Source organism: Emys orbicularis, chromosome 1 (assembly GCF_028017835.1).
Source record: "Emys orbicularis isolate rEmyOrb1 chromosome 1, rEmyOrb1.hap1, whole genome shotgun sequence".
Classification (NCBI taxonomy): domain Eukaryota; kingdom Metazoa; phylum Chordata; order Testudines; family Emydidae; genus Emys; species Emys orbicularis.
Genome location: NC_088683.1, coordinates 230,359,315 through 230,387,083, shown reverse-complemented (window position 1 = coordinate 230,387,083; position 27,769 = coordinate 230,359,315). Strand labels below are relative to the sequence as shown.

At 40.7% G+C, this 27,769-nt stretch overlaps 2 protein-coding genes across 2 annotated transcripts in view; one reads left to right on the top strand and one right to left on the bottom strand.

Annotated features, from left to right (window-relative positions):
- Positions 1–535: 535 nt before the first annotated feature.
- On the top strand, positions 536–27,687 carry ZRSR2 (zinc finger CCCH-type, RNA binding motif and serine/arginine rich 2). The gene is made up of 12 exons (XM_065402350.1): positions 536–607; positions 2,380–2,459; positions 2,969–3,044; positions 3,770–3,878; positions 6,772–6,858; positions 10,110–10,148; positions 11,924–12,039; positions 13,453–13,666; positions 17,902–17,957; positions 18,239–18,348; positions 19,291–19,774; positions 27,291–27,687. Exons 1-12 carry the CDS (start codon positions 561–563, stop codon positions 27,292–27,294), a joined length of 1,422 nt encoding a protein of 473 aa, XP_065258422.1. The 5' UTR covers positions 536–560; the 3' UTR covers positions 27,295–27,687.
- Positions 17,847–27,769, bottom strand: part of AP1S2 (adaptor related protein complex 1 subunit sigma 2) — a 53,321-nt gene continuing 43,398 nt past the window's right edge. The window contains exon 5 of the mRNA XM_065402361.1: positions 17,847–17,925. Within this exon, the coding sequence (XP_065258433.1) occupies positions 17,875–17,925 (51 nt within the window). The 3' untranslated portion in view covers positions 17,847–17,874. The remainder of the gene's footprint in view (positions 17,926–27,769) is intronic.

The following is a 27,769-nucleotide window of genomic DNA, read 5'->3' as shown; positions in this document are numbered from 1 at the left end:
TTCCGCAGCTCGGCCCCGGCCCCTGCCCGCAAGTCACGGCGGCAGCAGTGACCCGGCGCACACAGGCAGCGGCAGCAGTAGCGGGCGCGCGCGAGCGCAGGGACCCAACCGTCTGGCCAAGCAAAGAGAAGGGGGGCGAGTGGCCGTGACGTGCCAGCGCCTCGCGTCTCTCCGGACCGGCCTGTGCCCGCGCGGCCAACGCCTCCCCACGGGTATTTCTGGCCCTTTGTGACACGCCGAGCGCGCGGAGGGGCGAGGCGCGCGCACGAGCACACCACACCCCGTCTGGGATCAAATCACGGCACCAACCCCGCCTGCCACCCCGTCCCTTCGCTCCGCCCCGCCCCAGCACGCCGCCCACGCGCACCGCAGCCCGCGAGCCAGCGTCCGTGTGTAGCCGACACTACCCCTCCGCATGCGCACGTTTGTCCCTGTGCGTGCGTGCTTGCGTCGTTTTACTCACCAGGCCCTGCTTCCGCCCGACCCAGGAAAACGGAAGGAAGGCGCCGCTTTATCCTCTTCCGGTTTCGTATCATGTGACGTCTCGTTCCCTACACAACATGGCGGCCCCCATGTTGCTGCCCGTGGCGGCTCCGGAAAAGCTGGGGTGAGTCTGGGGGCGTTGCCGTGACGCCCCCTCGCCCTGCCTGACGCTGGCGCTACAGGGGGGCCGCTCCCCGGTGCCGGGCCCGCCTGGGCCGCTGCGCCGGCGGGAGATCCCACCCCCCGTGCTGCCATTAGCAACCGTGAGCCTGGGTAGTCCCTTCCCCGCCAGGGTCGGCAGCGACATAAACACGATCCCTGCCTCGCGCTGCGCCTGTCTCGTCTCTGGGTGTCGTGCAGTTAGTCAGCGCCCCTCTCTCCCCCGTAGATGTGTTATGGAGAATGAAGCAACAGCAACAACATTTTTGGATCCTGCCTGAATATTTGGGGCAAGAAAGAGAGAAGTCAGAGATGATTCTTCTCTCTCTCTCTCCCTCTCTCCAAAAGGCCCCATTACAGGCCTGAATGAGAGGAAGGCTGGAGATGGTGGTAACAGTGGCAGGAAATTGGAGAAGGGGAGAAGCTTTCAGAAGGAAATTATCATGAGTTCAGTTTTGGCTGCAGTAAATTTATCTTGATGGAGAGCCACATTGACAAGAGCTGTCAGATGCAGGCTGAGATGTACTATTGGCTAAAAATTAGAATTGGAAAGGTCGATCTGAGAATTATCTGTAGTATTTATACATCGATACAATATTTAGAGGCGGAAGAGGGCAAGTACAGAGTTTTAAGGGCCCCACAGATAACAGAAGAGAGGAGGAAGAGGACCTACCAAAAGAGATGCCGGAGGAATAACTGGGGAGATGTGAAAATAATTGAAAGAAGGTGGAATCAAAAACTGTCAGTGCAAGCCTCATCTCCCCCATGTCATAAGCCAAAGAAGAATGTGATAAGGCGTGTGTGATCAGCATTATCATGTCAAAAGCAGCAGAGAGCTCAAGGATGAGGTTCTCATTTTTTTAGCCCAACTATGATTATTATTAAGGCTGCGAGTTTGTCACGGAGGTCACAGAAGTTACGGATTCTGTGACCTCTGTGACTTCTGCAGCGGCAGGCCGCTGCTGGGGCAATCTTAGGCCACTGCCCCTCCCCCCACTACCACCAGCAGCAGAAGTTTGGGTTGGGAAATGGGATTTGGGGCACAGGAGGGGGGTGAGGGCTCTGGGTGGCGCTTACCTCGGGGGGGCGGGGGTCCCTCAGAAGTGGTGACATCCCTCGGCTCCTAGGAGGAGGCATAGCCAGGGGACTCTGTGCACTGCCTCCATCTGCAGGCACCGCCCCCACAACTCCCATTGACTATGGTTCCCGGCCAATGGGAGCTGCGGAGCCGGTACTCGGGGAGGAGGCAGCATGCAGAACTGTGTGGCCACACTGCTGCCTAGCAGCTGAGGGATGTCGCCACTTCCGGTGCGGCGCAGAGCCGGGTAGGGAGCCTGCCAGCCCCGCCAACCCCCGCTTTCCCCCAGCACCAGCGTGGGTCCCGGCCGCTCTCCTCCCTAATATTTAGTCAGGGATATATAGTACAAGTCACAGGCTGTGAATTTTTGTTTATTGCCTGTGACCTGTCCATGACTTTTACTAAAAATACCCATGACTAAAATGTAGCCTTAATTATTACTACTGTCCAGACAGAGTTCTAAAGACAAGTTTTGGTGCTTTTTTTAAACTAATGTCTGAAACTTTTATAGAAATACTGCTTCTGTGAATATTTGGTGTTATTTAGCGTATTTGATTTTATGACTTTTGTGTTGATGACAAACTTGAAATTTTTAACTATACAACAAAAATGTTCTGATGACCTTCCATAATACAAGTGATGTACTTTACCATCTTTAGCCATAAAAAATACAAAGCTATTCTGAAGAAAGAAAAACGAAAGAAAAAGAGACAAGCACTTGCCAGATTAAGAGATTCAGGTAATAGATAAGTCTTTTTTGTTGTTACTTTGTAAGGATGTACCAGTTATTTTTTCTTGTCATAAAGAAAAGGAAAGGAACATTAAAATGTGAGCCACATTATCTGAAGGACCAGAAGACACAATTTTAATGATGCTCCAGAAGAATGAGATTTATAAAATAGAAATTTCCTTTAGGCGATCTGAGCATGTAGTGCATTATTACTCACATACAGTGTCAGATGACTTAAAACAATATGTAGTAAATATTTTTGAAGGTTCTTAAAGGTTTTTTTAAATGAATCTTAAGTTTAAGTCTACAAAAGTAAAGGAAAGCATGTACACTAACACAAGAATATCTCTGAAGAAATGGCATTTTTGAAGTTTACTAATTTAAAAAAAAAAAAAGAGTGTAGCTCTAATTTGAACGTTTATATTATAGCATTTCTGTTATATATAGTGGTGAAGCCCAGGAGAAAAATTATATTTAGCTTTAGCTGCATGTACAGGGACATGTTACTTTTTCCTCAGAAATCACAGAAAAAAGTGAACCATTGCCTGAAGAGGAGGAACTAGAAGAAGAGGAAAAACAACTTGAGGCTGAAAGGTAAATAATCTAGAGTTTAAAATAATATCTGCAGTTGAAAAATTGTTGTTTAGTCTTTTATTTAATTTCATGTTGAAATCTCTGACAATTATATATTTTGTAAATCAAAATCTATTTTTATCCATATTATGTAGTGTACAGTCAAATTTCTCTGAAAAATTAACTTTGAATCCAACTGAGTTTCCTGTGCTCAGCAATTTCAGATAAACTGGACTTCCTTGTATCCATAACATATGCAACAATTTATCCAAAATCACTAAATTGGAAAATTTAAATCAGTGTATTTTGCCTAGTTTTAGCTCCTAGGATAAGCAACAAACATATGGCTGAGTATTATAGCCCGCAAACATATGGCTGAACATATTATATTATGTTCTAGTCCTGCCCAGAATTAATGTTGATCTATTTGGAAGCATATCCCAAGAAACTCGTAATCTGGCAACAGAATAAAAACGGAAGTATAACTCTCTAAAATTCTGTTCAATTCTCCTACATTTTTCCAGAATCAAAACGGCACTTTGGTATCAAAAGAACGTGACTAAGCATCTTTTGGGGGAAATGTAATGTTAAGAAAAAAAATTGTAATATCTTGCTGTGTTAAATAATTATAACTATGTTTAATAAGTCTGCAACCATGGCTCCTGAAATATAAACAAAAGTATGTCTACAAATCACTGATGAACACTGGACTTCTCTTGCTAATTAGCATCTGATTTTATTGGTAGGCAAAAACTACATGAGGAATGGTTGCTGAGAGAAGAAAAGGCTCAAGAGGACTTCAGGCTCAAGAAGGAAAAGGAAGAGGCCATGAGAAGACTTCAGGAGGAAGAGGAGGTGAAGTATAAATTGAGAACAGTGTTTCACTGTACTATACTGCTCATCATTTGGGGAAAATATTTGTGTTTTTCTGTTGCATGGAAGCTACACAATGCTTAGAAGTCTAGTATGTTTATTTTTTTCAGTTTTGATCTTAAAAAACATACAAATCATTCCTCACCAAAGGATATCTATCCAATGCTCTGGCCACCCTTGACATAAATCTAAAAACTCAGTTCTGGCAAGGTTACAACATGTAGCATGGTTGATGTCAGGATGGATAAAATTCAATTATTATTTTTTAAAAATTAAAAATCAGATTTAAAAAATAAATAAATACAGGTTTATTGTTAAAAATTGTGCTGAATTAAAATTAAAATTTGAAATGAGAATATCAAATATGTTAAGGCCTATTTGTGACAGGTTGGACTCCCTGAGATGTCACCTGGTGTGCTGGGACATCACTGAGTCAGACTATTCTGCCAGCTTGGGCCCCTTTTTACCTGGTCTTGCTGGGCTAGGCTCCCCAGCCTTTTCCAGCCCAGCACACCTGCAGGGCCACACCCAGCTGCACAGAGAGACAGAGATCTGCTCTGGGAAGGCTCAGCTTAAGGGGCTTGCCACAGTACCCAGATGTTCACTCCTCCCCTCCCCCTTGAAGTACAAACCCAAAATTATATGAAATGCGCTTCTTCCCTCAATGTGGAGAAGGGTCTGCACAACTTCTCTCCCACCCATTTAGAAATCACATAAACTGGATTATATTGTAAACCAGAAATAAATGTATTAACTATAACAGGTGTATTTTAAGTAGTTAAGGAGGTAGCAGATAAAACAAGGCAGATTACTAAGAAAATAAAACAGAGCACACAGACTAAGCTTAATACACTAAAGAAACTGGTTATATGTAAGTTCTCACCCTAAATATGGTTCTAATAATCTTCTTCACAGGTCAGACGCCCTTCCAGCCTGGGTCCAGTTCTTTCCCTCATTTCAGTCTTAGTTGTTTCCAGTAGTCATCTTGGGTGGGGAGCAGGGGAGAACTGATGACCTGGCTTACCTCACTCCCCACCCTTAAATAGGATTTGCATAAGGCGGGAGTCCTTTGTTTCCTAGTTTGACCCCCCCTTCCCAGATTCTCCTGAAAAAGTACAGAATTCAAGATGGATTCCAGTATCAGGTGACATGGTCACATGCCTCTGTAGGGCCCCTGTAGCCATTCTTCACAGGCTGACCCACATGTTCACAGGAAGACTAAGCTCTTTTACAGTCCATTGTCTCTTGCTGATGGGCCATCAGCACTGTCTGGCTTTTTCATTGTTGTACCTGAAGTGTTAGCTGGGGCATCATCCAAAGTAGCATAGTTGAAATACAGATACATAGTCAATATTCCTAACTTCAGATACAGAACTGATACAGGCATACAAATTGGATAATCACATTCAGTAAATGATAACCTTTCCAATAATATCTCACATGAGCCATCGTGCATAAAGTATATTTCAGTTATGTCACATTCATATCATAAGCATATTTTCATAAAGAATATGGAATGACCCATCACACTAGTTTTATTGTAATCTATTAAAATTTAAATTAAATAAAAATATTTAAGCAATACATGTTTGCTGCCAAGTTTTGAAGAAAGTCAACCAGTGGAAGTCACTGGCTGAGCACCTGGAATCAGAGTTTGCTGAAGTACTGAGCCAGCTTTTGATAGCAGTAGCTCTTCTGCAGATGCATAGACAATATTGTCTTCATCTCAGTTTATTCAGCAAATTCAGTTACATTATTGTAGTTCATTCAGAGTTAAGAAACCAATGGGGAGTTGAAAAAGCATGAAAGCTTATTTTCTTCTACCAGTCTCGGTGTGAGAGGATAAGATCGACTACTTCTAAAATCTTGAAGGACTTGGTGATCAGTTCAATTCACTCTTTTCCTCCTTTGGTATAACCCCTTCTTGTCGACTGTTGAGAATAGGCCAATTCCACCTTAATTGAATTGGCCTCCTTAGCACTGACCCCCCACTTGGTAAGGCAACTCCCATGTTTTCATGTACTGTAATATTTATACTGCTCACTGTATTTTTCACTCCATGAATCTGATGAAGTGGGTTTTAGCCCACAAAAGCTTATGCCCAAATAAATTTGTTAGTCTCTAAGGTGCCACAAGGACTCCTCGTTTTTGCTGATGCAGACTAACACGGCTACCACTCTGAAATCTTTACAGATTGTTTCCTTTGTTTAATAAATCAGTTTAAATGCAAAACATGTTTTAATTAACCTTTTCCTTATGTATCCAGTGCATTGTAGGTAGTTTTATTTAATAACAAAAATTTTAAAATGCTGTCTTTGTGCATATTTAATTGAATTCAAATATCCATCCAAATAAAGCCTGACACAGATTGCAGGTACAAAATTATCTAGTAAATAAGAAATGCATCACTTACCATTTTTTACCATATAAAAAATGTAAACATTAAGAATCTGAATAAATGTAAGTTAAGCTGTATAATTGCTTAAATGTATATAGATATATATCGTGTATCCTGGTTTGCAAAAAGTACCAAATTTAGTGGAAAGGCTACATTTAGTTGCAAATCAACAAATTATAATGGTTACCAAATAATGAGAATCAACACTTCTTTAGGAAAATAATTAAGATGTATAAATGCAAAACAGGATTAAACTTAAAGATTTAAATCAGGGTTTATTGCTTGGTGATTTAAAACATAATTAAAATTGACAATTTAAGTTGCTTTGATATAAATCAGTCCACCCTGGGTGATGGTTTTGGATTTACCTATAGTTTTCTCATTCACGTACATATGTGTATGTATTGTATTTTTGAAAGAATATTCTTTTAATCACTTACCAAGAAAAATGAACAGTTTATCTTTCTTCTCATAAAGAGAAAGATAAAAGAAGAATGGGAAGAACAGCAAAGGAAGGAGAGAGAAGAGGAGGAGCAGAAGCAACAGGAGAAGAGAGAAAGAGAGGTGATGCCTGCACTAGGAGGATAAACACACTGCATATCCTCTTACAGTACCAGATGTAACAGTCTTGTCTTTATGCATCTGTTTATTGGAGTTAGAAAATGGGGAGTGGAAATAATTGACGGGTGTTTTTCTGAGACCTGGAAGTAGACCCTCTGTATTTTATTTTAATGAAGCCTTATATTGGGGATAAAAATTAAACAAAAATAGTCTTAGTCCTTCAGTTTGTGTAGCAACATATGGCTTCTTGTATTACACTTGCCCTGTAATTATTTGCATTGGGGAAATATGAAGGTATATTGCTGGCATCCGTTCTCTCAGGTGCACTTAACACGTGACACGTTAAAGATAACTCTCAACATAGTATTGTATGTTTTCCCTATCAGACATCTAAGCAATTTTAATGTAATCATTTTAAAAAAGTTCCTTACATTGATCTGGAATTACATTGCTGCTGTTCCTTAACAGTGTTCTTACTCAAAAGATGTTACAGGTCTTCTTTACCTGACTCATTCATCAGGATGTATCTTTTTCGTAACTTGTTGTGTGGGGAAGAACACAATATTGAAAAGTGTTAACAGTTGTATAATTAATTTAACCAAAAAAAGTTATTTGGTAGAGTATCTGCTTAGAATTTAGAGAGATTGTAGCTGCCCCCTGGGATTTCCTCCTACAAAGGTCCAAAGTGAGGTTGACCCACTGCTGTCATCGGGGAAGGATGATCACAACTTTCTGGAGTTCATCCATCTCATTTCAACTTCTCCAGAACAGCAAGAGATGAAAACTGATCTGATCCTACTCAGTTTCATTCAGAGCTGCTTCACCAGAAACAAAGATGTGATTCAGCCCACCGCCATCTTCAAGTAGCTGCCGCAGGAGAGGAGAGAGAACAAGTAGTTTTCCCTCCTGCTTTTAATAATGGAAGATAGCACTGAGGCTACTGTACATAATACATTAACTCCTCGCTTAACGTTGTAGTTATGTTCCTGAAAAAGGCTACTTTAAGCTAATCCAATTTCCCCGTAAGAATTATTGTACATGGGGGCTGGGGGGGAGAGGTTAGGTTCCAGGGAAATTTTTTTCGCCAGACAAAAGACATTATATAAATATACAGTATAAGTTTTAAATAATTTTAAACAAACAATTTAATACCGTACTCAACAATGATTGTGAAGCTTGGTTGAGGCAGGGGCCTAGCGGGTGCGGGGGCTTGCCCTGCTCCGCCCACCTGGCGCTCCTGCTGGGGGTCGGGGCATGGGGGCTTGCCCACTCCCCGGGTGGAGCGGGGCAAGCCTCCGTGCCCTGACCCCGCTCCCCAGCAAAAGTGCTGGGCAGGCAGACTGGGGCAAGCCCCCACGCCCCAAACCTGTTCCCCGCAGGAGCGCCGGGCGGGTAGGCGGAGCGGGGCGAGCCAAACAACCTTATAACGGAACATTGCGCAAATTTAAATGAGTATGTTCTCTAATAGATCAGCAACCTAATAACAAAACGTTAACCGGGATGACTTTAAGTGAGGAGTTACTGTACTTCTCCAGTAGAAGCAAAAGAGTAATACTGACAGGAATTGTCAGTCTCTTTGGAACTACTGAGGAAGTGATATGGGTGGCGGCAGCCACCAAGACATAGATATGATCATCTAGATCAGGGATTCTCAAACTGGGGGTCAGGATCCCTCATGGGGTCGTGAGCTATCAGCCCCCACCCCAGACCCCGCTTTGCATCCACCATTTATAATGGTGTTAAATATATTTAAAAGTGTTTTTAATTTATAAGGGGGGTCACACTCGGAGGCTTGCTATGTGAAAGGGGTCACCAGTACAAAAGTTTGAGAATCACTGATCTAGAGAAAGTAAAATGGGGGTTAGTGGTAGAAGTGGACAGTAGACTAGGAGGATAGAAGACTGATCCAAATGGAATGAAAGAGTGGAGACTGTAAAAGAAGGAAATGATGGTTGGGCTTGGTTCAGCAGTCAGTACTTACCCAGCTGGGGCAGAATGATGTCCCTCATTCCCTGGGTAAACAGGAGCTGGGAATATTGTGCTGTCTGTCTGCAAAAGCAGTTCTATCCACCACTCCCCCTCTCCCTCCACTTAACAGAAAGTAGCTATGATGCAGGTCTTCTGTGTATGATTCTAGATGTCCAAACCAAGATGAAGGTATAAGGAGAACCTCAAACATGGTGTGATAGACTGAAATGGAGAGAAGAGAAAACAATAGAAAGATTAAAATGAGAACTAAAGGGGAAGAGAGTGGTAGAAATAAGGTGTTAGTTGTGAATTCCTGGGATCCAGTAGACCGTGTAGAAGAGCACTACCAAGCTGACAGAATAAATGTCATGCTTAAACTAAAGGGAGTGCATATTTGTTGCTTCTGGCCAGCGGAAATTTGTGAATTGTTAGCTAAAACTGGTTCCAGAATTCTTCGTGGTCACCTGATGGTGGTCCACAGACAATTACGTGGTCAAATGGTGCTGACTCTGCACCTTATTTCAGCTGCTAAATTGCATTAAGATCAATATAAATATATTACATACTCTCCTAAAATTGCTCTTCCATGTAAACGATTGCTGTAATTGCCCAGGAACTGTATCTGATCAACACTCGGAAGAGAAGTGGTCCACATGATTGTGACTGGGAAGGGAGTTGGGTCCATGAGCCATTCGTTATTAATACGTGGTTCAGTCCATAAAAAAGCTTGAGAACACCAGAGCTAAAATAAAATCCAAAACTTTTGCTATAGATGTTACTGAGTGGGCAGTGTGTATGCAAAGAGACCTATGACTAGGAAAATCCAAAGCTAACTTGTTAATATTAAAAATGCATTTTATACTTAAGTGGTCACTTCTCTTGGCTTGTCCTGAATGCCATTTTATATTTATGCCCACTTATCAAGCAGAGTGTCAGTGCCACAGATATGTTTAGGTGTGCAAAGTAACATATAGTTCAGTGGCAGCAAAAGTAGAGAAAGAAAACTACTAGTTTCAAAAGTAACTTTGTGAAGTGCTCTAGCATTTAGATATTAGAAAACACTCATCTACATTGAAGTCTTCTCAGATGTATCCTTTAACAACATTATAGGGGGTCTGACTTATTGCAAAGCAAAACATCATTTTTCAGTGTTTTTAAAACAAACCACCACACTTCTTTAGCGTATATAGTCATTAAATATTACAAATTAGGTTCTTAACTAAAGAAACCAGATGAGTTACCTCCCTTCAGGGTTTTCACTAGTCCTGTGTTTGCACCATTTATAGGAAGCTGTGCAGAAGATGCTGGATCAAGCTGAAAGTCAGGTATGTTCAGTCTCTTTTCAATAAAGAACTGAAAGATGACTATTGACTACCATCTGACTCTTGTCTTCTGGAATGATATTCATCTCTTTTGAAGAGAAGCTAATGGCCTTGTATAATTTAATATGTAATGGTTTCCATGAGCCATAAACAATGTATTTACTAGCTGGAACATATAATTAAGCACATTTGTGGCTACTTGGTAGCAGTGCAGCTGGGCAGGAGAGCCAGGTCTAGAAAGACTTTGGGATTCTGCTTTCTGAAGACTTGATATGATGGCATGTTTTCTTTGAATAAAAGCACTGCAGCAGGAGAGAGTACTGATTCTGAAATAAAGAGGGAACCACTTGGGTACCTGGAAGAGTGCAGATCTCGAATTGGTAAAAAGTATTAAGAAAATCTGCAGAATGTTCTTAAATTAGATCTCAGTGCCTGAATTCAGTCTCTCCATTTCTTTAAAAGAAAACAACTCATTTTATCTCACCCAGGCAGTAAAGGTTTGTAAAGGTTCTTGCACTGAATAGACTCTTGCACCTATCTGAAAAGTAAACTTAATTATAGTTACCCATTTCAGAGTTGATTGCTATTAGCCACATTGGAATAGTGTTGGATTCTCAGTTATATTGAGACTGAGCAAAGGAACTAATTGACAAATTCTGGATGGAATACTGCTTTGACTGTTTTTACTGTCTAAGGCTCTAAATGCACTTCTGGGAGAGAAACAAAGGGGAAATGTAGTATATTGGAGTTTGAAATTGAAAGATATAAGGTTTCAGTTGGTGAGTTCTACCACTGCGGAAGCCACAAATGGCATTCTGCTCCTGCCCCCTCCCAAATGGTGTTATCACCAGTAGAAGTGCCAACTGTACATAATCATAGCTTTCAGTTTATTTGATGTGAGAAGCGCTACTTCAACACTTTTCCAAACTGCTTTGCTTATTAAAATGGGTAAAATTCACCTTTTTAAGGGTGCTTCCAACTTTGCTTCTAGTCAACAAACATTTGCAATTTGGTAATCTCATACTGCATTTTAGAAGTCCCAGGTCAGTGGCTTGAGTACAGAACTAGAAATGGGGAATTCCTGAGTTTTAATCCCAGTCATAGCTCTGGTAGATTTTTTGTGTGTGTGTGTGGCCCTGAGCCAAGTTACTTTAAGTTTAGTACTTCATTTTTCCTAACTGCATTAAAAATTGATACTTGTTTACCTACTTCACTGGGCTGTTGTAAGGATAAATTAATGGACCCAACCCTCAGTTCCTGCCAGAAAGCATTCAGCCCAATTCAGGAAAGGGGGTGCAAAGGTGTCTTTAGCCACTGTTACACTCTCCCGGTCCTGGGGTTGCTTTGCTCTCAGGTGGGTCTCTTCCCTGAGGATCCCGCTATGCTAGGATGGTGGGCTTCCCTAATGCAAGAAAGAATATTTGTAATTCTCTTTGAGGGTGTAAGTCCAGTGTAAGGACTGAGTACTGTCATTGTTTGTAAAAACTTAATGTATCCTGGACTCTGGCAAATGGAAAATTTCCATTTGTGATCTTAAGTTCATTTTGTGTAGAGTTTCCAAGGAAGAGCTGTCCATCTTTGGATAGATTAGAGGCACTTGGATGACCATACAGAGCTGTATTTAAAATACTTGGTTCAAAGTCACCTGGGTGTCAAAGGAGATAACATTGAGTTACATAAGTATTGAATTTGACTCCTTGCTGTCACATTTATTTATTTATTTTTATTTTACTGTGTTCTGCTCGTTAAGGTAATATGTTAATGGTGTTTTTAAACAGCTGGAAAATGGCGCTACCTGGCATAACCCAGAACCCCCAGAGAACATAGGAACGGAGAAAGATAGAGCTAATTGCCCATTTTATATCAAAACAGGATCCTGCAGATTTGGAGACAGGTAACTGGTCAAATGTTGGGAATATAACATGGTTTAAAGGGGTTAGCTCCTTTGGGATTTCTTACAGGTTTGTGATCAGATTATCTTCTCACTATTGCTTGGTGGGTTTCCTGTAGACTTATTGGATAGGAGTCTGTTCTCAGTTATACAGCTGTGAATTGAGAGTAAAAGCAGTGCACAGTCAGAATTGGGTTATCTTTTTTTTATTAGAACATTAAACTGCTAATAGTGTGGTCCCAGTTTTGATCTGACTGACTGATTCAGCAGAAGCATTTGCAGTGGTAGATCATTATGCCATCAGAGTATATCCAGTTTCCTATTATTATTGGTGCAGCTCCAAAAGAATATATCCAGTCAGATGTCTTAATTAATTTGCATACACTGCACCTAAAACAGCTACAAAAGCAAGGTAGTGTACATCTGCATGACTGGATGTGTCATGTGACTTTCCAGTATCTCATTTGTACAGTACACATGATCATTGCACATGGTCCATCTAATTTAGTATCCTTTCTCAAAAAGTGCTCTAATCTCTTACTGATTGCCTCTGAAAACTTAATAATCCCTAATGTGTTCCCATGACTTGAATCACGTGTTGCCTTTCTTTGGCATTCTTCTGTTATGAAATATATAAAATGAATGGTACAGAAGGTCAGTAGGGTGCTCTTACCATCTTGCAATACCAGAAGGGGTCGTACCATCAAATTGAAAGGAAACCAAATTAAACCTGAAATTAAGCATTTTTGTATAATTCATAAATAAGCAGTGGAAGTCTACATGTTGAAGTGGAGCTTAGTAGGTTTCAAAGTTAGACTCGTGTCAAAAATGAAAACATATTTATAGTAGATAGGATCTGAGTATATGTCAATCAGTAATTGCTTGGAGATAGGAAGAAACTCTCTTCCTATGGACAGCCTATTCCATAGTTGTCTGTTACAGGGCTTGTACCTTTCTCTATAGTATTTGCTCTTTACCGCTGTCAGAATTGATACTGAGCTAGATTGACCATTGGTCTGATCCAGTATAACAGAATTCCATTTAACTGATCTAATTGGGACCGGGGCCAGATCGGATAATCAGAAAGTGGGATAATCTGGAGAATGAGAGAGTGCAATGCTGCAGCACTAGCTAACAACACTTCTGGCCCTGGAGTCTTGGTTGTTTGGTTAATGCGACGAGCGGGAAAATGGAGGGTTGGATAAACGGGGTTCTACGTTACTATATCATGAACAAACCTACTAGCTTTATAGTAACATGGTTTCTATATTTTCCAATTTTAGTTTCCTATCATATAAGGTTTGTTTGTATAGAGTTTTAATAAATGTGGTAGTTTGACTGCACAATGTTTGCAGCTTTAGCAGTGTAGCCTTTGCTGAAAGTGGGGTGTTTTTTTCTTTACCATAAATTATATAGGTGTTCCCGCAAACATAACTACCCAACATCTAGTCAGACGCTTCTGATCAGAGGTATGTTTGTTACGTTTGGGATGGAGCAGTGTAGAAGAGATGACTATGATACAGATGCGAGTCTTGAATACAGTGAGGAGGAAACGTACCAGCAGTTCTTAGACTTCTATGAAGATGTACTGCCTGAGTTCAAGAATGTGGGAAAGGTTATTCAATTCAAGGTATGCATATGAGCCCAATGATAATCATCACCTCTCATTGTTCCTTTGCCAGTTTTGACTAGTGTAAATCTCAGTTGTGGAATATGCCATAGCTAAGTTTAATGTACAGTTTCTCAATTCAAACTGCATATTCCTGATGGTACCTGTAAACTAATCTCTGTGTCATCACAGAGGATTGTATTTCTTCAAGTTACAGGTGAAATCCCTCCCAAAACTTATTTTGGGACAAACTCACAACATAGCTATAAAATTACCTTTTGAAACAATCTGCTTATTTCTCAGCCCCCATCTTACTAAGCTTTCGAGCAGTCCAGCAGATTCTCAGATCATTTTCAGGGCTGGAAAATTTTACCAACCACCTACTAGCCCAAGGACTAAGCCTTTTAGCCAAAGTAAAGGTAGCTGTGCTGCCATGGCAGTGCGTCCCTCACCTTCCCCCCCTTTCCCCTTATAAGCTATGCCCATGGCAATTTAATGGAGTAAAATGGTTATATGCTTGGTTTATTTAGAACACAGTCAACTTTCTGTTTAATTCACTTTTAAAAAATGTAACTTGCTACTAGGGCTTGGTGAAGAGCAGAAAAATATTTGTTTGACAAATTGAACTAGTATGAAAGTAAAATGTTTGAATAGTACCTGACCAGTTAGAAATGGTAGAATTTGTTGCAGAAACTGCAGCTTTGACCAAACACCAGCTTTTTATAGTTGCTGCAAGTTTGAGTGGTGGTGGACCACCTGCACCAGGTTGCAGTGCCACTCAATCAAATTTGGCCCGGCTGCCCCTTTGTCATGAGCAGGTGGGGGTGGAGGCCAATGAGGAGAAGGATGGGGCCATGGATCCATGTGGGTTGAGGCCAGGCTTCCCAGGAGGCTTGTCCTGCTCACCGCCCAAGCTCTGTGGTGAGTGCTGCTGCCTGCACTTGGCCCTGCTGGTGCTGGCCTTGCACGTTGTCTTGATGCAGTTTTGCCTCCACCAAGTGATGTGAGCTAGGTCTGCCAAGAAGGAGCTTCTGTGTGATCTTGAGGACTTCGCTTTCTGTGGCTGCCCAGCTGCATCAGAGGATGGGCTTGGGGAGGCCTAAGTGAATGGGGCCGGGCTGGGACTTGTGCCTCCCACAGGCACAGGGCTTGGGACAGCAGAGCCCCAGCAGTTGCAGCCCCCCACAGGCCTTCAGAGGTCTCTGTGCCTGAGGCCAACTCTAGAGCACAGGGCCCTCCACACCAAAACTGCAACTTTAATCAACTCTGGCTACAACCTTTGAACCAAAAAAACCCGTTTTCTTTTCTGACAGCCTTAATTCTGATCTATTCCAAGAAAGAGAAATATCTTCTCGTGACCAGTCCTGATTGTTTTCCATTTTTATCCCTCCACCCTCTTTCCTTTTGTTGGACTCTCTACCTTTCCTTTCCCCAAAAATATTTTTCTCCTGTTGTACAATACACCTGTCCATTGTTGGGAATTGTATTACAAAACAAAATTCCCACCTGAACGCTGTGAATTGCATTGTTGATAATGAGGCTTGGGGGATCAGAAAGCAAGGCAATACACTGACTTTTTATGGGATTTCATTACACAGTAGTATATACAGGAGTTGAGTTAGCTGATGATCTGGCCAAAGTTGGAAGATCCGAAACTCACGTTGGAATGACAATGGTTGAGGTTATTGATGCCTTATCAAGGAAAATATTAGCTGAAATAAATGGTTGAAAGACAAGATCTTCTGATACCAAAGGATTTCAGAAAATAACATCCACTATTGTGAGAGTAAGGACACTGTAGGAATGGACATCAGCAGACACAGGACCAAGATATATGCACTCTGCAAGATGTTTCAGGAGCAGGCTTTCACAACCACCTATGCCTTTGAATGTAGTATTGTATAGATTTGACACCTTGAATCAAGCCCTTACAAAGAACCTTGTAGGAATTCAGTGTTTCTCAAACTGGGGTTGCCGCTTGTGTAGGAAAAGCCCCTGGCAGGCCGGGCCGGGCCTGGCCGGTTTGTTTACCTGCCCCGTCCGCAGGTCCAGCCAATCGCGGCACCCACTGGCTGCGGTTCGCTGCTCCAGGCCAATGGGAGCTGCTGGAAGCGGCGCGGGCCGAGGGACTAACTGGCCACCGCTTCCAGCAGCCCCCGTTGCCCTGCAGCAGCGAACCACGGCCAGTGGGAGCCGCGATCAGCCAGACCTGTGGACGGGGCAGGTAAACAAACCGGCCTGGCCCGCCAGGGGCTTTCCCTACACAAGCGACGACCCCAGTTTAAGAAACACTGACCTAATCCATTCGCAGATTCCATGCCGACATAATTATTGTGGGACAAGACAACAACAAATTCCCACCAGTCCAGGTATAGACAGTGTTCCCAAGGCCAGTCCCAGTTGTACTGCCATGGCAATTAAACCTGCTTTTCATCAGGTTTAACTAACATGGTGATAAACACTTGAAGCTGAAGAGCCTTGTCAACACTAAAGCTACAATTGGTTAACTTGCACTGGTCGGTATTTTTATAAAATTCCCTAGTGTGCACATGGCTTATTTCTTGCATGTCAATGGTGTGATCTGTGGTACACTATTGGTAAAAGCTTGTCTGTATTATGCTGCTGTGGGGCCATTCTATATCTAATGCGGGGTCGGCAACCTTTCAGAAGTGGTGTGCCAAGTCTTCATTTATTCACTCTAATTTAAGGTTTTGCGTGCCAGTAATACATCTTAACGTTTTTAGAAGGTCTCTTTCTATATGTCTATAATATATAACTAAACTATTGTTGTATGTAAAGTAAATAAGGGTTTTCAAATGTTTAAGAAGCTTCATTTAAAATTAAATTAAAATGCAGAGTCCCCCAAACCAGTGGCCAGGACCCGGGCAGTGTGAGTGCCACTGAAAATCCGCTCGCGTGCCGCCTTCGGCATGCGTGCCATAGGTTGCCTACCCCGGATCTAATGGCTTGGAGTTATTTTACAGTGTCTGAGCCAGAAATGTTGACTGTATCACTACTTACTAATAAGCTAATACCACATTCTCTTTATTCAAGTATTTCACCTATATCTGTCTGAAAATTCCTATCCTAAGCATTTTCAACCTGGGAAACTTACGTCTGATCAGTAAGTTAAATCTGAAATAATGTGCCTTTATGTAAAATTTCACAAAGATTAGAGAAATCTATTTGTGCAACAAAACCATGCCAGCAAAAGAGCTTTTAAATCACTTTCAATGGAATGAAACCAACTTTTTGGTACAGTACAGGAAAGAAAACAACAGCAGGGGCTAAATATTTAAGAGCTATTTGCATAATAGCCTTCTTTCTCCTGTCCTTCTCTTTATTCCTAGTCAGATTGAGATGGTTTTATGTGAATTTAGGAATTAGTGCTTAGTGCCCACTTCAGAGCTGGAATATCTCATATTTAAAAGGGTGGCGACCCCAACATTTTTTTACACTTCTGGTGATTTCATTCTTGCTGTTGCTCCCACCACCTCCCAAAATATCAAACTTTTCCAGTGTCAGCATTGCTTGTCTGATGAAATACATGTTGTGGCTATTTTTTCATATCTGATTTTTCACCTCTGTTGTTTTTCTCCGTCTCCTTGTTCATTCTCCTCCGTGTCTTGTCAGTTTTTCCTCTCCTATAAGTGCTATTTGTGTCTAATGATGCGCATTAGCAGCTCCAGCACTTCTAGCATTTATTACTACTATCTTTAGCTATTAAAAGTCCAGCTGGTGTGGACTGCCTTTGTAATATTGGTGATGCCTTCGTACAGTCCAGCTGGCCAGAACACCATGTAATCAGGAGGATTAATCATGTGGTGACACATCAGTGTTGCCTACCCAGGGTGCCCTTCTAGAGAATAAAACAGAACCTGATTAACAGAGCATGAGGTGTAGTATGAGGAGATGCGTGTGTGTGTCTATGTGTTCAACTAAAAGCTGTCAGCTACAGGGGAAAAGAAAACTCCTATGTTTAACATCAAAGCAAACCATTTTAAATGTTGTTCAAACATACCACAAATACTTTTTTTTTTTTTTAAACAAATTTCTATTTAATTAAAACTAAGTGTTCAGTTTTATTAAACCTGTATGTGAAAACCAGGCCAGAAGACTTGATAAATAAAATACTTTTACATTCTTGTCACCGTAGGTATGAGCTAAATTGGGGTGAGTATAGTTCCATCATGAATGAGCCATGCGGATCTCTCAGTTTTTCAGAAGCCTTAATCTAACATTTCATCTCCTCTTAGGTCAGCTGCAACTTTGAGCCTCACCTGCGGGGAAATGTATATGTTCAGTACCAGTCGTAAGTGCCTTGCAGTTAACTCTTTATGACGCTTGAAAGTTAAATACTCCTAGATCATAAGCAGTACCCAAGTAATAAAATTTTACTTTTTCCTGTTGGGTTCTAAAAGGTTTAATTCCATATTTCCATTTTACTTAAATTTGAATGTCACTTAAACCCTATTTTATCTAAGTGATTCATCCCCACACTGCAGTAAGAGTCCAAATTTGGTAGAGAACAGAATTTAAAGGATTGTATGATATCCCACTAATGCTACATGCTGCCTTATCTTTAAATTAAAGGGAGCGAGACTGTCAAGAAGCCCTTACTCTATTCAATGGACGATGGTATGCAGGACGACAGCTTCAGTGTGAATTTTGCCCAGTGACAAGGTGGAAAACTGCTATATGTGGTATGTCAGGGATAAACCTTTATAAAAGGGAAAGTCTCTCATTACTGAAAGGCTTATTAGAGAACTGAAAGATTAAGAAGTGATGTCTTACAGGCTTTCAAATCAGAGAGATCCACATAAAATTACAGTACAGAAACCTTTTGTGGTGCAAGGCGACACACTGAAAACATGCACTAACTCAACTACACAAGCTTTGGGCAGGAAGTGTATATGGTGTCCAACTGACACTGCCGGGGGGATTTAGGAAACTGACTGTAGTTAGGATGCAGTAACACCCTCAACCTTTAGGAAGAGTGCTTTGGGATAACAGATGATTGTAAAATAGGCAGGATATCTGTTTTTATATCTCATTCAAAACCAGCAGCCTAATTGATTCTGAAACGTTAAAACATAGCTTCTTCATTATGATCAGTGTTAACTATATTTAGCTGTTACCTCAGTCTTGCTACAATCCGAAATGTATTTATCTTGAACAGAAAATTCTTACCTCCAGGATAGCATTTAGGCTATAAGGGGCCAGTCCATGCAGATTAATGGCTGGTTTACTCATGCCTTACCTAAAATCCCTGAGATTTAACTAACACCTATCCTGCCCAATTTACATAACTAGGAAAGTTAAGTTATAAAATTACTAGCTCACTTCAGCATAAGACATACTAGAATGTTTGAAAGCTAAAACTAATATCAGGATGGATGTGTCTCATGAGTAAGATTGAAGTATAATCTTTGAAAAGAATTGAAGTGTGTTTTTCCTTTGTAGATGAGGCTGATAGGCGTGGTATGAATATCTATAGTGGAAAAAGCCAAAAGATTAAGTGCAACAAATCTTTTAAAATACATATTTAACTAAAATGGCCATTACATTAAAAAAAATAGAATTGTTGCCTTTATATAATATTACCAGTAACCTTCTTTTTTTAAAAATAAAAATATCTGTTGCAGGTTTATTTGAAAGACAGAAATGCCCAAGAGGGAAACACTGCAACTTTCTTCACGTATTCAGAAATCCACACAACGAGTTTTGGGAGGCCAATAGAGACATACATATTTCTCCTGAACGGACCAATCAGTCAGCCAAAAACTCTGAAAGGAGAAACAGAACAGGCTATCACGAGGACTATTACAGCAAGTCAAGAAGACGGAGCAGCCCCAGCCCAGATCATTCTTACAAAAGAAATGGAGAATCAGAGAGGAAAAAAAGTAGCTACAAGAGCAAGAAAAGACGGCGGTCTAGTAGGTCAAGAAGTTGGGAACGAAGGCGGTCACATAGTAGAGGGAAGAAGAGAAGAGGTCGTAGTCGCAGCAGAAGCCGTAGTTGTACACGTGGTCGTAGTAGAAGCCGAAGTAGAAGCTCCTCTCGGTCCAGGAGTCGGGGCAAAAAGAGGTCAAATAGCAGAGGAAGAAGTAATGAACCCCTCCCCAAAAAGTGAGAATTCTTTGAGGAGTTGCCATTTGAGCAACTGTAGTGTTACCAAAGATACCATGTGTGCAGTAGATGGCTATGTACCAAGAATAATGTTGTACTACATTAGGGTATATCTTGTATTAAAATGAGTATGATCCAAGCAGGCATTAAGAGTTTAAGAAAGATGGTACAGATTTAATTATTTAAATTTACCACAGGGTCATAGGAATTCAATATTTTGTGTAAATCCTTCCTGTTGGACTAGACAACTGAATGTATCCTACGATCAGCTGGAGATCAGGGATCAATTCTCCCCACCGTGGAAGAAAGCTCCCTGTGTTGCTGCTTGCATACACTGCTTGCGCAGCAGGAATATGGGGGTGAAATTAAGATTGTGAATGTCACTTTGCCTCACCTGCGAGTGACACTGAGCCAGTACTGCATGTATGAACAGCACGGAGGTGGTCCTGCTGAGGGAAGAAGGAGAGCTGCAAGCCAGGAGAACAAAAATACCAAGAGGGAGTGCACAGGTGGTTGGTTCAGTGGTAGCCCACTTGATATTCAATACTGTGCTCCTTGAGCTAGCTGTAGAGATTGTGAGCTTGGTTCAGCCAGTTAGCTGGGGCATAAATCAAGGCAGTAATGTTGAGGCATGGTAATCTAAAGTGGGTTGTTATTTTTTTTAAGTGAAGTAAGGACTAAAGATTACTACAGGGATACTATAAACCAGGGGTCGGCAACCTTTCAGAAGTGGTGTGCCGAGTCTTCATTTATTCACTCTAAGGTTTCGCGTGCAGGTAACACAGTTTAACGTTTTTAGAATTTTATAAGTCTATAAGTCTATAATATATAACTAAACTATTGTTGTATGCAAAGTAAATAAGGTATTTAAAATGTTTAAGAAGCTTCATTTAAAATTAAATTAAAATGCAGAGCCCCCCGGACCGGTGGCCAGGACCCGGGCAGTGTGAGTGCCACTGAAAATCAGTTCGCGTGCCACCTTTGGCACGCGTGCCTTAGATTGCCTATCCCTGCTATAAACCAAAACACAGGAGCTATTAACTAAGGAACAGAGTGGCTGAAGAAATGAATAAAGTATGTATAGGAGAGTAATTAATACTTATAGTGCTGTCAGGACTTACATAAGAACGGCCATACTGGGTCAGACCAACGGTCCATCCAGCCCAATATCCTGTCTACTGACAGTGGCCAATGCCAGGTGCCCCAGAGTGAGTGAACCTAACAGGTAATGATCAAGTGATCTTTCTCCTGCCATCCATCTCCACCCTCTGACAAACAGAGGCTATGGACACCATTCCTTACCCATCCTGGCTAATAGCCATTAATGGACTTAACCTCCATGAATTTATCTAGTTCTTTTTTAAACCCTGGTATAGTCCTAGCCTTCACAACCTCCTCAGGCAAAGAGTTCCACAGGTTGACTGTGCGCTGTGTGAAGAACTTCCTTTTATTTGTTTTAACCCTGCCCATTAATTTCATTTGGTGGCCCCTAGTTCTTATATTATGGGAACAAGTAAATAACTTTTCTTTATTCACTTTCTCCACACCACTCATGATTTTATATACCTCTATCATATCCCCCCTTAGTCTCCTCTTTTCCAAGCTGAAAAGTCCTAGCCTCTTTAATCTCTCCTCATATGGGACCCATTCCAAACCGCTAATCATTTTAGTTGCCCTTTTCTGAACTTTTTCTAATGCCAGTATACCTTTTTTGAGATGAGGAGATCACATCTGTACACAGTAGTCAAGATGTGGGCGTACCATGGATTTATATAAGGGTAATAAGATATTTTCCATCTTATTCTCTATCCGTTTGAATGATTCCTAACATCCTGTTTGCTTTTTTGACTGCTGCTGCACACTGCGTGGACGTCTTCAGAGAACTATCCACGATGACTCCAAGATCTATTTCCTGATTAGTTGTAGCTAAATTAGCCCCCATCATATTGTATATATAGTTGGGGTTATTTTTTCCAATGTGCATTACTTTACATTTATCCACATTAAATTTCATTTGCCATTTTGTTGCCCAATCACTTAGTTTTGTGAGATCTTTTTGAAGTTCTTCACAGTCTGCTTTGGTCTTAACTATCTTGAACAGTTTAGTATCATCTGCAAACTTTGCCACCTCACTGTTTACCCCTTTCTCCAGATCATTTATGAATAAGTTGAATAGGATTGGTCCTAGGACTGATCCTTGGGGAACACCACTAGTTACCCCTCTCCATTCTGAGAATTTACCATTTATTCCTACCCTTTGTTCCCTGTCTTTTAACCAGTTCTCAATCCATGAAAGGATCTTCCCTCTTATCCCATGACAATTTAATTTACGTAAGAGCCTTTTGGTGAGGGACCTTGTCAAAGGCTTTCTGGAAATCTAAGTACACTATGTCCACTGGATCCCCCTTGTCCACATTTGTTGACCCCTTCAAAGAACTCTAATAGATTAGTAAGACATGATTTCCCGTTACAGAAACCATGTTGACTTTTGCCCAACAAGTTATGGTCTTCTATGTGTCTGACAATTTTATTCTTTATTATTGTTTCAACTAATTTGCCTGGAACTGACGTTAGACTTACCGGTCTGTAATTGCCGGGATCACCTCTAGAGCCCTTTTTAAATATTGACATTACATTCAGAACTCTTGGGTGAATGCCATCTGGTCCCGGTGACTTGTTACTGTTAAGTTTTTCAATTAATTCCAAAACTTCCTCTAGTGACAATTCCTCAGATTTGTTACCTACAAAGGACGGCTCAGGTTTGGGAATCTCCCTAACATCCTCAACTGTGAAGACTGAAGCAAAGAATTCATTTAGTTTCTCCGCAATGACTTTATCGTCTTTAAGTGCTCCTTTTGTAGCTTGATCGTCCAGGGGCCCCACTCGTTGATTAGCAGGCTTCCTGCTTCTGATGTACCTAAAAAACATTTTATTACCTTTTGAGTTTTTGGCTAGCTGTTCTTCAAACTCCTTTTTGGCACTTCTTATTACATTCTTACACTTAATTTGGCACTGTTTATGCTCCTTTCTATTTACCTCACTAGGATTTGACTTCCACTTTTTTAAAAATGCCTTTTTATCTCTCGCTGCTTCTTTTACATGGTTGTTAAGCCACAGTGGCTCTTTTTTAGTTCTTTTACTGTGTTTTTTAATTTGGGGTATACATTTAAGTTGGGTCTCTATTATGGTGTCTTTGAAAAATGTCCATGCAGCTTTCAGGGGTTTCACTCTAGTCACTGTACCTTTTAATTTATGTTTAACTAACCTCCTCATTTTTGCATAGTTCCCCTTTCTGAAATTAAATGCCACAGTGTTGGGCTGTTGAGGTGTTCTTCCCATCACAGGAATGTTAAATGTTATTATATTATGGTCACTATTTCCAAGCGGTCCTGTTATAGTTACCTCTTGGACCAGATCCTGTGCTCCACTCAGGACTAAATCAAGAATTGCCTCTCCCCTTGTGGGTTCCTGTACCAGCTGCTCCAAGAAGCAGTCATTTAAAGTATTGAAAAACGCTGTCTCTGCATTTCGTCCTGAGGTGACATATACCTAGTCAATATGGGGATAATTGAAATCCCCCACTATTATCAAGTTGTTTATTTTGATAGCCTCTCTAATCTCCCTTAGCATTTCATCGACACTATCACTGTCCTGGTCAGGTGGTCAATAATAGATCCCTTCTGTTATATTCTTATTAGAGCATGGAATTACTATCCATATAGATTCTATGGAACATGTGGATTCATTTAAGATTTTTACTTCATTTGATTCTACGTTTTCTTTCACATAGTGCCACCCCCAACGCACAAGGAATGACTTCCTCATTCCAATTCCTTATACGCTTTCCTATGTGGAGCTTGTGAAGCAGTAATAAAATAACTTCTAGAAATCAAGGTTAATTTTGATAGATGGGGTGCTATTAGTGTTTAAAATCTTCATTTGCATTCCAAATGGATGTTTGAAACCAGTACAATCTTGGGGTATAAATTAGATACAATACTTAAGGAGAGAGTTTCAAAGGGCAATTAGGCACCTAACTCCCACTGATTTTTTCAAGAGGAGCTGGGAGCCTATCTGGTTCTTGAAACTATCCCCCATAATGCAGATACTTACTTATAGCCACACTATTAAATAGAAAAGGAAATATTTATTCCAGCCTTGACTTGAGGGTGCAGCTTCTTCTAAAGCTTTGATCATGCATCAGTGGTTAATAGCAATAGTGCATTCAGCAGGTGCTAACTGTTGTATTTTTCCTCCACATTTAAGCTATTTGGGTATGCATTCAGCACCAAAAACTAGACTGCCACAAGTCTGCTGCTACAGCTTTGAGGTGTTAGCATTCATTTTCCAACTGCTTTCATACCTCATGTTTCAGTACTACTGTTTCCCATAACACCTAAGTGAGGTCTGAGTGATTCTGAAGCCTTCTCACAAATGGTCATGTGCATGGCTTTTTGTAATTACACTACAGGTTAGTGAGTGATTATTTTTATTTGAAATCAAAACCAAAGGTTTTTTTTTTTTTAAATGTAAGCTTAAATTTTGCAAGGGAAATAGCAAAAGGGCTCAACAAGGAACTAAATTCAGAGGATGGATTTTCTGTGATGTGTATATCTACTGCCATTACAGCTCATGAAGATTTTTTACAAAATGCAGTAGTACTGACACAGCTCCTATCATGTGGTATCCTAAAGGAGTATGACAGTAGCACTGAGGGGCCCCAGCGTGCTAGGTACTGTACAAATACAGAGACAGTCCTTGCTCCATGGAGCTTACAATCTAAGACAGACCCCCCCCAGAATAAGGGCATTTCAAGCAGTCTATAGTGAGTGTAGGCTATTGACAAGATCCCACCCCAAAGTGAGACATAATCCTGGTGGAGTGTACTTTAAACAGGGCTCCTGTACTGCTGCTGCATTTCTTCAGAGCATGTCACTAATTTCATGGCTATACTTCAGAGAAAAGCTGAAAGTTGCTGAGCCAGATGCAGGGTAGTGGAAAATCAGGCCCTTCATCTCTTCTGGCCCTCTTGGTTCTCCAGTTCATAGCAGTAGCAGGACAGGTTTAAAACATTTTTGGTAATCTTTCAGGTCTAACTTTTGCCTTTCATGCTTAAAGGCAAGAGTCATTTTCTCAGCACAGATGATGACCATCTTGTGCATTACCACAATTATTGTATTAAAGGCTACACAGTTGTTCAACAGTGAGAGACACCGGTCTCAGTTCTGTGTCATTCACTGTACTCTGCCTCAAAAAATAAAAACTGCAGCTATACTGCATGTCAACAGCTCTCAGAAGCAAAGCTCTCAGTACTATTTCTTGTTCAGCCAATCACTCAAACAAGTTTGTTTACATTTGCAGGAGATAATGCTGCCCACTTCTTGTTCACGTCATCTTAAAGTGAGAACAGGCGTTCGCATGGCATTCTTGTAGCCGGTGTTGCAAGATATTTACATGCCAGATGCGCTAAGATTCATATGTCCCTTCATGTTTCAACCACCATTCCAGACAAAATGTCTCTTAAGTCTTCTGAAAAGCATGCTCCACACCTCGTCCCTCTCAGATTTTGGAAGGCACTTCAGATTCTTAAACTTTGGGTCAAGTGCTGTAGCTATCTTTAGAAATTTCACATTGGTACCTTCTTTGTGTTTTGTCAAATCTGCTGTGAAAGTGTTCTTAAAATGAACATGGGCCAAGTCATCATCTGAGACTACTATAACATGAAATATATGGCAGAATGCAGGTAAAACAGAACTGGAGACATACAATTCTCCCCCAAGAAGTAAAGTCACAAATTTAATTAGCGCATTTTTTTTTAATGAATGCCATCAGCATGTTCTCTGGAATGGTGGCTAAAGCATGAAGGGGCATATGAATGTTTAGCATATCTGGCATGTAAATACCTTGTAATGCCAGCTACAAGAGTCCCATGCGAATGTCTGTTCTCACTTTCTGGTGACATTGTAAATAAGAAGTGGGCAGCATTATCTCCAATAAGTGTAAACAAACTTGTCTGTCTTAGAGATTGGCTGAACAAGGAGGCCTGAGTGGACTTGTAGGCTCTAAAGTTTTGCATTTTGTTTTGTTTTTGAATGCAGTTATGTAACAAACAAACAAAAAAACCCTACATTTGTAAGCTGCACTTTCACAATAAAGAGATTGCACTACAGTACTTGTATGAGATTAATTGAAAAATACTGTATCAGTTTTACAGTGCAAATATTTGTAATCAAAAATAATAAAGTGAGCAGTGTACACTTTGTATTCTATGTTGTAATTGAAATCAATATATTTGAAAATGTAGAAAACCATCCAAAATATTTAATAATTTCAATTGGTATTCTATTGTTTACCAGTGCAATTAAAACTGTGATTAATCAGGATTCATTTGAGTTAATTGCATGAGTTAACTGTGATTAATCAACAGCCCTAGAAATAAAGATGCAATTTTTAACAAGGCAGGTAATTAACCATTGCATAAGTCAGCAAGGCTGTGGTAGATCATCACTAGCATTTTTAATCAATACTCGATTCTTCTGACATATGCTCTAGTTCAAGCAGGAATTAATGCAGGAAAGTGGCATGGCTTGTGTTGTACAGGTCAGGCTAGATACTATAGTCTCTCAAGGCCTTATCTATGAACCTCTTTCAAAAAAAAGCCTTTGTGGGGTAGATTATTAGCAAGCTACAGCACTCCACTTTAGCATGCTGCAAAAATCAGCATCCCTTCTTATAAGCTATGGAGTCCATATGCCCCTCACCCTTGTTCCAGCTTCACAGGATATGAATGGAAGGGAAAGCAAGTAGAGAACACAGTGGTAGAGGAGGGGGACAAGTGGCTAAAGCAACATTTTTTGGGGGAGAGGGTTGCTTTGAGGGAAGAAGAGAAGGAAGGTAGGGTGCAAGGGTGTATGTTCAAGTTCTCTTGTTAATCACAGATAAGTGGCAGCACTAGTTTACCATACCCTGGCCAGAGAAATCTGACACAACCTTGTAAAGATTCTGGTTTATCACTTCACTGAAATATGAATACAAAACAGAACATCCTTCTGCTTTATAAGGCAAGTAAAGTCAAGCAGGCAGAACAAAACTTTTACCGTCCTGGTACCAAATGAGATCAAAAGATGGAGTCCAAACTGCCAGGAAAACTAGATTTCCATGGCAGCTGGCCCATAGAGGAAAATTTTGCAGCATGGCAGAATAAGCAGAACCCTGCTTATAAATTAGAGAAGTGATGTTAGCTTGAGGTTGATTTATACCCCTAAATGCTGTTTCGCAGTCTATCCTTCAACACTTGGGAAAATATTCTGCGAGGCGTTCAGCTTGAAAATTCTTTAAGAGTCCAATGCTCAGTATTCCAAGCACAGCACAGACTGTATGGCAATAGCTGGAGTAGAAAAGGACAATTAAGTAGAGAAACTTACTCTTGCACTTAAGCTTGCTTTCATCTTATCCTTGGCAGAAACCCTTTAAAGTGAGGGTACTAATGATTTTCCATACTTCTTTCTTCCTTCAGGTAAAGCCAAGTGGAATTCAGACAAGAATCTTAGTGCTCCCTTTTTGAAAAATGAGTGGCGGCTTCTCCCAGTTAAGAGAAACACTTTCACTGAAATTAGGACTGTGTATGCTGTACTGAACTGCCCTTTATTATAGTCAAGAAATTGAATGCTAAGTTTGTATATCCAAAACACCTTCAGTTAGTGTGTTTTTGGCTTTAATTCTTAAATGAAATAGCACTATAGCCTAACCTGAATATTCATTTAGATGAAGTTTCTTTACAGTAAAGTGTTTAATGTGATTAAGCTTTCAATTACCTGCTAACTTATTGTTTTCTGTAAAGTTGTTAATAGCTGTAAATAAATGGAATCTTGAGTACACGTTACACTTTATTAAAAAAGTTTGATGGAAATCAAGTGATGTAATGTTTAATTGTACATTATTTTTACCTATCACTAAAAGATTTACCTATCCTCTCCTTCCCCCTGCAAAAATATT